Here is a 13500-nt window from a genome sequence, read left to right on the forward strand (position 1 = left end):
CAGCAAGTGACTGAAAGATAAACATTAACTTAAAGAACATATGATATATATATATATGCGATATGTGATCAACAAACATATAACCTAGAGTTGTTTGCAGAGCGACTGAGACTGTGTCATGATAGGTTCCTTTGTTAATGCCCAAGAGATTTTATTCTTTGTTCATTCTCCCTCCGTGCCCAGAGGGTGGTAGGCTGAGATGGTACCATTGACTTGATACTGACCTTCCCTCTTTCTCTGTAGCTCTGAGGGTCTGTTTTATTTGTTCAGATCCCTGGATAGAAAGCCTCAAAGCACTCCATGATGACATATACACTGCTGGTAATTACGTTCCTAAAATGGAAAGGGAATTAAAATAAAAGCCTCAATGTAGAAGGAGGTGGCAGGCTTTTGGAAAAGTGTATCAGCAATTTGAAACATGAATAATTAATTTTGTCTTGAGATTAAGTTCAGCCTGTGTTTATTATCTGTTGAAAAAAAAAAAACCCTCTAATGGGTTCTAAATAAATTCAGTATCAATTTAAGCTATTAGAGGAAGTTAAATCAAAATAATTAGGATATTAAAATACTTTGTGCATTTCCAATCACTGCCTTATTGAGGTTTTGGATATTTTCCAAGGAACAATAATAGCAGGAATATATTAGGATGTTTGCCTCCTTTAGAATATGACTGTTTACTCATGTAAAGATGATTGAGAACTTGTAAGAAACAGCAAGCCAGATTTATGTGTTGACATGCAGGGGAGTTGGTGCTGTATAAATGATGGATTATTTTGCTCACATGGAATATAACAACACAGTGACACTTTACTGTTAAAATAGTTGAACTAGATTATTCTCTATTTACAGCAATTGCTCATTTCATACTATGGGCAAAAGATGTGTTATTTCTGTGACACTTTCAGTTACTATAGCAAAGTTCAGAGGATGTGCTGAATGCTTGGATCCCATACATGAAACCATCGGTTTGATTGCCATTATCTACAAAAAGGAAAATAAATAGATAAAAGCCTTAATGCTTTTATTATTATAACATTAAATAGTACAGCTGGACATTTAAGGTAAGTTTCAATGGAACTGAGAGTGTAGTTGCCTATTTTGCTCATAGCTTTCTAAGCCCAGTATTCTTTCATTGGGGATCAAGCTATTCTGCCACTGATTATGATGTCTATTGTCCCATCCTTTCTTTTATGGATACTTTAAAGTTAGTCAAGGGTAGAAAGTAAAACAAATCCAACACTCTTTCAGATATACCTTACCACTTTTCAGAAGTAATGACATATTTTCCTAAAAATAATTCTGGTAAATTATGGAGTGATTCCCATGGCAGATGTCACTGAACATCTGAGAGCTTATAAACTCTTTGGACTTAATTATAAAATCTCCTAAAAGATTTCTTCATATTCTAATATTTTAATTTGCTTTTTCTCTTAAACATCTTGTACATATTTAAATTTTACTTAAAATATGAATTAGTAAGGCACAACCATAATATGAAAAATGGTGATGTGACCTGCCTGAGCACTATTATGGAAATTTATGACTTGCATTCCCCCTTTGCCCAGAGAAAGAAAATAGGGGATAAAATTTTAGTTAATTCAAAGCATTTTATACAGAAGCTGAAGTCCTGGACTGAATGATTCTTGGACAGTCAGAAAAGAAAATAAGGGTTTATACTGCCCTGACAGACAGCAGGTGTTTGATTTCATAGCAATATTATAAATGATTTATCAAAACACTTTGAGGGGCTGGAGAAATGGCTTAGTGGTTAAGCACTTGCCTGTGAAGTCTAAGGACCCCGGTTCAAGGCTTGATTTCCCAGGACCCACATTAGCCAGATGCACAAGGGGGCTCACGCGTCTGGAATTCGTTTGCAGTGGCTGGAGGCCCTGGCGTGCCCATTCTCTCTATGTATATCTGCCCCTTTCTCTCTGTCTGTTGCTCTCAAATAAATAAATAAAAATAAACAAAAAATGCTTTAAAAAAGACTCACTGAAATGATAAATGAAGATTAACAAGCAACAGCAAAATTTATTCTTGGTAATATCATGAAATGTTTGGGATGTATCTTAACAAAAATGCATGAAATACATCCAATTTACTGTACATGTATATTAAGATTTCCCTTGCCTAAAATATACTTTTCAATATATATTGCTAATTGAAATGTACTTATTATGTGCCTCATTAGAATTTGGATGTTATGGCTACAAATCATACAATTTCACATTTTTAAGAGACAGAGCTGAGTATCAGCTCATGGAAAGTTATGTTTTAAAGGTTTTATGTCTCACTTCAGAGATTTATATAGACTTGTTCTAGTATTGTGATATTATGAATCTTTTTAATAATATTTTTAATAGTAAAATAATGTTTTCCTTTGTTTTTAGTGATCCTTGTAATTTTCCTCTCTGGGGGTCTGCCTATTGTTAAGTACTCATGTAAAATAGAGATGCCAGTTTCCCTTGGTATATGCACCCATATTGTATGAGAGAAGCCAGACATGTTGACAAGGTGAAGGTAGGCCAATATGGTAGAAATCAGTGGCTTTGGACTCTGATAGTACTTGGGTCTGTTGCTGACAATATCACTGGCTTTGTGCATATTTTATTAAGTTTCATTTGTATAATGTATAAATCACTGCTATCTTCCTTGCGACTTTCTCATTGGTAGTAGAGATAATTCATTCACTTCTATTACAGGGCCTGCTAAATAATGTGTGCTTAATAAATTCTGACTAGTTGGGGGTGGGGGTCAAGATGATAGTAATTGCATGGTAATTGCAAATGCTCAGATGATATTATTATGTTACATGTGGTCTCCAGTCATACATTAATGGATTGTTTTCTTGCTAATTTCAGAATCTTCTGATTCTACGGCTTACATGTGTAGAGTAGGCAGTTTGAATGAGTGCCTTCAGTAAAGGTATGTTGTGAGCAATGGAATAAGGTATTCAGATTTTGGATCAGAGGCAAAGCAGCAGGTACAGAGCCCAAAATGCTAGAAGACACAGTGAGTCTGAGGCAAAGGCTCCTAACTTCCAGCTAGTGTTTCTTTTTAGGAAACAAAGTCTCCAAATCAAGATTTAATATTCAGTGTCTCTCCTTGCATGTTCACAGCAGATTTAAAAACTGTTGTGCAAGCCTGGCATGGTGGTGCACACCTTTATTCCCAGTACTCGGGAGGCAGAGGTAGGAGCACCTCTGTGAGTTCAAGTCCACCCTGAGACTATATAGTGAATTCCAGGTCTGCCTGAGCTAGCATAAGAGCCTACCTTAAAAACAAAACAAACAACAACAACAAAAAATGCCTGTTGTGTATATCTATTTTGCATTTCCATTCACTGTTTACAAATTTAAGTAATGACTTCTTGATATAAGGATGAATCAGTTTTTTTAAATGATATTTATCACTTTGACTTAGAATTTTACAAAAAGTAAATTTAATATCAGTCTTGAGTTTCATTTCAGGCATGAATAATTCAGTAACATTAAGTGAATGTGGTTAGAATGCATAGACATCAATGACAGTGACAAGGTAAGAAGTTGTGGGCCTTACCTTCCCAAAGACATAGGTGAAAATTGAAATATCACAGTGTAAAAAGGATCTTCCCACATTGTTGTGAGTACACTGGTATGGAATTGAGGGCTTTAACTATCTTAACAATGGATAGCTTCATAAACGTACTCAATTTTATCTAAATCTTACATAGATTTTAGCAGACAGAGTTGGTAGCACTAAATATCATGATAAGCACATGTGCTGTGATGGGAACTCAATATTTCAGCAAATAGCAGAGAATATAAGGAAAAACTTAACTATTACCTAATTAGCATTATCAGATGATAGAAGAATAGAATGGTATCTAACGATGTTCTATTTCAACTCATAGTAATTATATGTGTTCATTCCCTAACCTTTGTCCATGTGTGAATCGCATATGAACACACATTCAGAAAAATATTAATACCATATGTGTATATCAACTTGGTGGAAGGGGCAAAATATCTTAAACAGTTCAGTAGGATCAGATATTGAAATCATCTGCTACTGATGTTCTTATAACAGAATTGCGAACCATCACAGATAGAGTTTCATTTATAAAATATGAGTCATAGTAGATGGAAAGATATTTCAGAACGTAACTGTAGACATAAGCTGTATTTTAGGAAAGGGGAAGGAGATTATGGATTACCATGCGTGGGAGCTGAGCATTCCTGGAGCACTGCCTCAACTGCATTGTATTTCTTGCTCCACTTCAAACAGCACAGGCTTTGTAATCTACAACACTGCCTAGGCCATCACAGTGGTTTCAAACACATAAAAACTAGCATTTGGAGTCAAATGTTTATGCTCAGTGATCACTACTAAATTGATAGAGGTCAATCCTTTCTTTTCTTTTATTAAAAAAAAAACAGAAAAAAACATTAACTTCTATTTTAAAACATATAAATGCAATTTGAAGATGAGCTAATAGAAAGCTATTATAATAGAGTGCATGATACTTAGCAGGAATAAACTGAAGCTAAGCAAGGTCCTTCTTGGTTTTGGCTCCTAAATCTTTTTGTTAACTCATTTCCTCAAGTGAATATGTTTTATGTATATAGAGCATTATCACAGTACATGGTGTGGAAAACAGCTTCACACATTTGGCTGTGATAGCAATATTACTAGTAATCATTTCTATCAACATCAGCAGAAGATCTCCTCCCAGGCTGCATTAGAAAACCTATACCTTCTATTTATCTCAGTTATTAACCTCTACTGGGATGGTATTGGATTCATGAAGTCTGACAAGGCCAAGCCTGGACAGTAACTTGTGGAAGGCCATTGAATTTCACCACCAATCACTGAGACTATTTATTTGCTGCCCAAGCCTTTAATTTACTATGTTAAATCACAACTATAGAAATTGTCAAACCAAATCTTCCCCATCAAATATAAAGCTTTAAGATACAAATTACATTTTTTAAAGCATACATTTATTATTCTTTCTTATTTCTTTTCTTTCTACTTCATTTTCCCCCAGGGGTTGGGAAAAGTGGTTCAAGAAGAGCCTGTCTTTGAAGTTATTTTAATCTTCATTCTATCTAGTTCTTTCCTAGACTCATTTAATCTACTTGATTTTTAAGTCATGATTATATCCTCCAGATACCAATTCGTGACATCCTTCCAAAGAATTGTTCATTAAAATCTAATTTTTACCTTCTAATGCTGGCTTTTTAGCTAATGAAATGTGCAGTAATTATAAATATCCATCTTGCAAAGCCTCAGAACTATTGGCATTTATATATAAAGTCAAGCAGTAAAGGACTGATATTAGCATTCAAAGCTAGCTCTCTCCTTTTCATTTCATTGAAGTGAAGTTAGTACATATATAGTTATGTATATTTAAGTAAAAGAATCTCATTTAGCTTCTTTCAATATTTTTACACTGTCATTAGAGCTCTTTTGAATGGTTCCCAGGGGGTGCCACATCTAATTTAAACTTCATGGCAGGAAAGACATCAGGAAACTTCAGATTCATTATTTATCGTCATGATCTGAGGAGATTGCGGTTGCGGGGGGGGGGGGGGAGTTCTGCAATATTGGTCTCTGATCTACCCAAGGTGCCCTGTAGTGATAGCCTCTGCTCAATTTTACTGAAGTATCAGGTGGAATTTGATCAAAAGGATACATTATTTATGAAATGTTGGAACACTTCCCTGACTCCTGAGTTTGAGCCATACCTAAGCAAAACAATAAGCTATAAATTCCCTTGGCAATAACAATGTGAGAGTGAATCATACTAGGATAGGAATACACTGCAGGGGGCTTGACGCTGGTCACTTTCCAGCCCATGTGACCTGTGAGAATGATCAGATATGGAAGAGGAAGTGCTATGAATACACATGTTCTTCACATTGACTCTTGGAGGAAAGAATGCTCATACTGTACAGTGAAAAGTTAGATAAGTATTCAAGGAAAACAACAAAACTGTAATTTTAATACAGGTCTGGTTAATATAAACAACTTTTCATTTTGTTATTTGCAAACTGAGAGTGATATTTTCCTCAATGGGATGAATATCAGAGTGAGATATGACATTTCCCATAGTGTTATTAGATGCATTTGATGAATCAGTATACTGTTTTCACCCAATGCCAAATATATCCTTGAGACTGGAATGGACAATTAAATAGTGCTATTGAGGGTTTTTTGCAGTCAGGTTAGCGTTATGGCTGGTAGAAATCACCTGACCAAGAGCAGAAGCTTGTAGGGAAAAAGAGGTTGGGCTGTAGAGATGGCTTAGCGATTAAGCGCTCGCCTATGAAGCCTATGGACCCCGGTTCGAGGCTCGGTTCCCCAGGTCCCACGTTAGCCAGATGCACAAGGGGGCGCACGCGTCTGGAGTTCATTTGCAGAGGCTGGAAGCCCTGGCACACCCATTCTCTCTCTCTCCCTCTATCTGTCTTTCTCTCTGTGTCTGTTGTTCTCAAATAAATAAATAAATAAAATGAACAAAAAATATTTTAAAAAAAGATGTTTATTTTGGCTTATAGGCTCAAGGGGAAGCTCCACGATGGCAGGGAAAAATGATGACATGAGCAGAGGGTGGACTTCACTCCCTGGCCAACATAAGGTGGGCCATAGCAACAGGAGAGTGTGCCAAACACTCTCAAGGGGACACTGGCTATAATATACCCCAACAATACACCACTTCCAGGAGGCTTTAATTTCCAATTGCCATCTGCTGGGGAACCTAGCATCCAGAACAGCTAAGTTTATCGGGGCATCTGAATCAAACCACCACAGGATAGAATAGTAGAGGAGGACAGCACAGAATAGAATGAATCCTGTTCACAAGCAACTGGTCTCAGTGTCTTTCTCTGAGGCTGGAGCTTCAGACTCATGCCAATCTATACTCCATAAGTCTTCCTTAGGGGGGGAAAAATGGGAAATACCAATCTCTGAACAACTGAAACAAACTTCTGCATGGGAAAGTGAACTGAGCTCGTGTCAACATCAGTGGGTCAGCATTGCAACATAAATTTTGATAAAATAAATTTTATTGTTCTAGCATAAAATCACAAAAGACTTAATCAGGTTAACATACTTCTTATTCATGCCAAACTTAATTTCAAATACCTCTTGGCTAAATCTGATTTTTTTTTTTTTTCTTGTTTTGGTATGTTCTCATTCTAGCCTGGGCGACTTGGAATCTTAGGCTGGCCTCAAACTGCCAGTGATCCTCCTCCTACCTCTATCCCCCAGGTGCTGGGTTTAAACGTGTGTTCCACAATGCTCAATAGCTTTTGTACTACATTGTTTAACAATTTCACTATCATATCAAGGAGCCCAGTCTTTGCAGACAGAGGATACTCCTGATAGCATTTGGCTTATGTCTTTCTAATTTAGTTTAATAAAAAAAAAAAACAAGAAACATTTCCTTAGAGATTTGTTATATTATAATTTATAGTTTCCATGGTTTTAGAACTACCAACCCATAAGATTTTTTATCTTTATTGATATCTTTTCATCATTTCTGCATGGCGGATCCACATCTTTATTCATCAATTTGGCATATATTACTATTTATTAATATGCAACCAGCAATATACATAACCATAAAAGGTAGTAAAATATTTTGCTTGTTTTCCTGAATTCTTTTTTTCCCGTGGCAGAGTCTCAGTATAATGTCACTGTAGCCCAGGCTGGCCTAGAACTCATTCTATAGTCCAGTCTCCCTTTGAAACCAGAAATATCTCTTCCTTATTCTCCTGAGATCTGGGATTATAACCATTAACCATGACACCTGTGTCTTTTCTTATCTTTTAATCGATCAGAGATGATTCAGGAAGACATAATTAATAGATGAAATTCAAGAAAACAAAACAAATATTGGGGTAGGAAGTACAAGGATTTTTAATTTTTTTTATTAATTAGTTTTGTATTCAGCAAATACAGTCAGTTTGGTACCATTATTAGGCTCATCCGTGACCTTCCCCCTCCCCTTGGTCCCTCTTTTAGTTATGTGCCAAGTACTGTATTTATTCATATATTAAAAAGGATAATTATGGTCATCATCACAATTCAACAATCAAGATGCAATTAATCACCTTTAAAAGTACTGATAAAAATAATGAATGATTACAAAGCTTGTCATGGACATTTTCCAAGATTGTGGTTGTCTTGGTTACTTTCTTACTGCTCTTACAAAGTACCTGACAAAAGCAAGTTAAAGAGGAGTGATTTGTCTTGGTGCACAATTATAGTGTACCATGGCAAGGAAGGCACAGAAGCAGGAACGTGAGACAGTTGGAGACATCGTGTCCACAGTCAGGAAGCAGAGACAATGCTTGTGCTCAGCAGCTATGTCCTCTTTACCCAGTCCAGTACCTCGGCCCATGGAATGGTGCTGCCTGTGATGACGGTGGTTCTTCCCTCTCCAATTAACCCAACCTAGCCGTGCCTCACAGGCATGCCCAGAGGCTTGATTACTTAGTGACTGTAGGTCCTGTCAAGTTGACAAGATAAATCATCACAAGTGTGTGGTAGTTTGAATATATTTCCTCTATACACTCAAGAGTTTTATTACAGCTTGTAGCTTGGGTTTCTAGCCGCTTGGCTGGAGGAGGTGTCATTGGAGGCAGATCCTGGGGTACAGCCCAAAGGTGTGTTTGGAGGCAGATCTGAATCCCACCACAAAAGGTGTACAGAGCACTTTGCTGCCAGTGCATTTTGGCTTGTTACTGCTTTTTGGCATTTGCTGGTTGTTGGTGGTTTATGTCTGCTTGAATCCGTGAAAAGGGGCCGGCTTGTTCTGACATTGATAGAACTTCCCCTTGGATCTGTGAGTTGCAATAAGTCCTTCCTCCTCTAAACTGGGCCTGGTCTGGATGTTCATCCCAGCAATGTTGGCTGTCTATAACAAAGGGTGAAGAGGCAAGAATGGAACCAATCAGAACCATCAGTTTTGGGCTGGAGGGATGGCTTTGCAGTTAAGGCACTTGCTTGCAAAGCTTAAGGACTGAGGTTTGATTCGCCAAGACTCATGTAGGTCATATGTACAAGGTGGTGCATGCATCTAGAGTGCTCTTGCAGTGGCTGTAGGCCCTGACACTCCAATTCTCTCCCTCTCTCTCTTTCTTTCATCTCTCTATATCTACCTACCCCTCTCTCTCCATCTCAAAAAATAAAAAAAAAATAAATACTTTAAAAAATAATTAAAACAATGGACCCTATACTGTTCTGGACAATCTACTTCACATAATGGCAGACCCAGTGCTAAGGGACTACATGCGTAGGGAGATAAGCCATGAGGATCCCATGGTGAAGAGAAATGTTTTTTCTTTGTGGCAGTATCTATGACTGTCATGACCATCTAGATTTCTAGTTTTAATAATTTTCTAAAAGATAGGCTACTACATGATTTGTTTATCCTAATACTGAAATTGTGCATTTTTCATAAATATCAAATTACTTGGAGGTCTTGTCTACATTTTAGTTCTGCCATACATTTCGTGTGTAAAGTTTGAATGCGCCTTTAGCTGAAAGATATGCAAGAATGAGAATCTATAACACATGGTTTCATTATTCATTGCCACTGCTTCCTCTCTCCTTGTCCCTCAGTCTTTCCTTCCTTCTTTCTTCTTTGTTTCATTTCTTTCTTCCTTTTTCTTTCTTTTCATACTCTTTTTAAAAATTGAGTTCTCATGTAGCCAAGGCTGCCCTTGAACTCTGCCTCCCAAGTACTATTCTGGATTTATACATTGATCCTAAGCACTAATTTTATAATGAAAAATCTGAAATCCAGAAAGATGTTCAATTCTGTGTATGCATTTAAGAGAGGTTATAAAGCCACAAGACTCATCCCTCAGTAAGCCTCTTTCTCCATCAAAGCCCCATAACCTTCCAAAATATCACCAGCTGGGATCTATGAACTTATGATGGACATTTTACATTGAAACCTCTCTCCCACTCTCTTTAGCTTTATTATTTAAATAACTTGTCCAGGTGTCATTTAATGACAAAATATTTTAATTTATATGATATAGACCCCAAAATTTTCTAAGCATATACAGTTTTATTTTATTTTACATTACTCTAGCAATTTGTTGAGAATTTCAAACTACATTTTCCGTTCATGAATTAGCTATTTTAACTAAGTTGTATGGAAAAAAAAATGTTTCCCAAATAATATAATAATTTTCTTTTTCCCCTAAAAATCTAAAAGTCCCCACATAAAAAGAAATTTAAGCATTCAGAAATTACAGCAGGCACAGTGAGCACACACAAACACAGGGAGACCTTGTGCTTATTCTCAATGTACATATCCACAACCAAAAATGCAGACCCAATACCAGAAAGGAGGAAACACAAACATTCATGATGTATTTTCAAATATGCAATGAAGATGATATGAGTTATAAAGTCATTCCCATATCATTCTGTACATATTCAATTGTCTATGCTCATTTTAAGTTTTATTTATTTACATATTGACTTTTACCTCTAGAGTACAAGAAGTTTTTTTTTTTCTTTAACTTTTTATTGTTCGCTTTTATTTATTTATTTGAGAATGACAGAGACAGAAAGAGGGACATACAGAAAGAGAATAATGGGTGTGCCAGGGCTTCCAGCCACTGCAAACAAACTCCAGACACATGTGCCTGCCTGTGCATCTGGCTAACGTAGGTCCTGGAGAATCGAGCCTCGAACCGGAGTCCTTAGGCTTCACAGGCAAGCGCTTAACTGCTAAGCCATCTCTCCAGCCTGAATACAAGAAGTTTTAAAACCTACCCCTGCACATCAAAGATATAGCTCTGGCTTCAGGTAATTTGCATTTTAAATAAGTTAACAGTGAGTAAAAAAGTGTTCAACAATTGGAAAATGTTTTACAGAGAACCTGAGCTTAGATTTTGAAGACTGGGTGGAATTGGGCAAATTAGATGGCAGCAAACAGCATTCACTGCAGAAAGAACTGGATATTGGTCACAGAGTTGGGAGTGATCGCTCAGTGTTCATGGATCAGGAAAGAATGAGAACTCACACAAGTAAAGGATAGAGGTATAGGGATGTGAACAGAAGAGTGGGGGATTTCATAGTAGGCCACGGATCAGAGAAATCCTTGAAAGTTAGAACAAGACATTTAAATCTATACATATTGCACAGTAAGTCTTGGACAAAGGAATGCAATGGAGGAGCCCACGACTTTGCATGTGGACTGGACTGAGAGCTGCAGAGTGAGCAGGAAGATCTCCTGCACATAGCCCATGTGGCACCAACAGCAGAACCATGTAGCTGCCAGTCACCTAACTCTACTACCCACCATCCCTCCTTAAAACTCTAGTCTTTCTGATAAGGTACCTAGTCCCAACTCTATTGCTCTCTCAAAACTGAAACATTCATTCATTTATCTAATGTGACTTTCTTGAATATTTTCCATGTGTCAGGAAATGTGTGATTTGTTGGAATTAAAATCTTCAAAAGACGATTACATATCTGAAGCTGAAATAAGTTCCTTCAACATATTAAGCTCAACTCACTAATATAAAAAAAAAATTGAATCTCTATTTTTTTAATTTTTTGTTTATTTTTAATTTATTTATTTGAGAGCAACAGACTGAGAGAGGAAGAGGCAGAGAGAGAGAGAGAGAGAGAGAGAGAGAGAGAGAGAGAGAGAGAGAGAGAGAGAGAGAGAGAGGGAGAGAATGGGCTTGCCAGTGCTTCCAGCCACTGCAACCAAACTCCAGACATGTACATCCCCTTGTGCATCTGGATAACATGGGTCCTGGGGAATCAAGCCTTGAACCAGGGTCCTTAGGCTTCTCAGGCAAGCACTTAACCACTAAGCCATCTCTCCAACCCTAATCTCTATTTTTTAAAATAAAGTTTTTTTTTTATTTTTGTCATGTTTTTGAATTGATTATGCTTTTGATTATGCCTTTACTACCATGTAAGCAAGCTTTACTCATTCATACTATATTTTTTGAATACTATCTAATGCTATTAGAGGCATAAATGTTGATGTAGGCGTAGATAAATAGAACTATTGTCATTCTACAACATCAAGTTTTATAAGAAAATTACATGGAACCGAGCTGAGAAATTTAAAATATTCACATTTTTACTGTGCTATATATAGAGTTTACTCTTCTCATGAAGGAAATTAAACCTCAAAGGTCTGTATTAATTATGGTGTTGGTTTCTTCTGGGGAAGGTAGACTGCTATAGTATTTATTAAAGAAACTCAAGTAAATAAATGTAACAAAAGATCCACTAAGACTGTACTAATAGCTAAGAATGTCCATGATGATTCCATGTTTCAGGAGAGTTTATCACCTAGATTTGCAATTACAGAAATGATAGGAAAATGTGACTTGTAGTAATCAGAGGGAAATTTATTGATTAGGGAGAGTCATACTATTAAGTATACTAGCATGATCATATAAAATTGACAGGACTTTGTCAATGTTAAACATGAAATTACCATCCTCCTAACTTGTCTTCACATACAAGAACATTTCCTTTGATTAGCTCTTGAATTTGATGAATCACAACTTAATTACTGGATCACTGTATTTGTGTTTTATTATGTTTCTACTCCATCCAAGCGTTGCTTATAAAAAGCCAAGAAAAATGTTGCAAGAATGCAGGTCAATTCAAACAGATATTGAGATCTCCATGAGGCATCCTATATGGAATTATGATCTTATTGTATTTATTTTGTCTTTAGTTTTACTCTGTTAATGGTGTTTCTGCTGAGGCCACCAGTCTTCACCCTATTTCCAGAATCCATATCTTTGTTCAATCTTTCACTTATCATCCTTTAATAAACAATCCCAGAAAAGACATTTCATCCCTTACTTTTTGTTTTGTTTTGTTTCGTTTTTAGAGATAGGGTCTCACTCTAGCCCAGGCTGACCTGGAATTCACTAAGGAGTCTCAGGGTGGCCTCAAACTCATGGCAATCCTCCTACTCTGCCTCCCAAGTGCTGGGATTTAAGGCATGCGCCACCACACCCGGCTTATCCCTTGCTTTTGATTGATTATGCTATCTAGGCTCTGCAGTAGAACTATCTCATTACCTTAAAGCTTTGCAAAAGTTTATTAACATTTTACTGATAATTTTAAATTTCTACAGAACCTATTCAATTGCTCAATCAAAATTCATTACAAATGAATAGTAGAGCTATGGGTGATCAATATTCTTTACTACTTCCTTTTCAGTATTATGCTAATTTCCTTGGATGAACTTACTGTTCTGTTTCTCATCCATTTTTTTTTTCTGTAGATGAATTATTTATCAGAAATCTACTGGATCTAGTTTCTGGAGAAGCTGACTCACTCATCTTCAAGCTTGGCCAGACAAATCAGTAACTAAAGAATATATGTTCACTTCTAATTGGTGAACCCTTACTTTAATGGATAGATGCACCAATGTTGCTATATTTCACATTAATTTAATTGTTCATTATGTCAAAATCTGTGTATATAAGTTGCAATTATAATATTGTC

General features: G+C 36.6%; 1 protein-coding gene across 1 annotated transcript in view; it reads left to right on the forward strand.

Moving 5' to 3' along the window:
• Sorcs1 (sortilin related VPS10 domain containing receptor 1) overlaps positions 1-13295 on the forward strand; it is a 600968-nt gene extending 587673 nt beyond the window's left edge. Inside the window, exon 26 of the mRNA XM_045156924.1 lies at positions 13277-13295. Within this exon, the coding sequence (XP_045012859.1) occupies positions 13277-13280 (4 nt within the window). The 3' untranslated portion in view covers positions 13281-13295. The remainder of the gene's footprint in view (positions 1-13276) is intronic.
• Positions 13296-13500: the final 205 nt, after the last annotated feature.

This window comes from Jaculus jaculus, chromosome 1, assembly GCF_020740685.1.
Source record: "Jaculus jaculus isolate mJacJac1 chromosome 1, mJacJac1.mat.Y.cur, whole genome shotgun sequence".
In the NCBI taxonomy this organism is placed as follows: Eukaryota; Metazoa; Chordata; class Mammalia; order Rodentia; family Dipodidae; genus Jaculus; species Jaculus jaculus.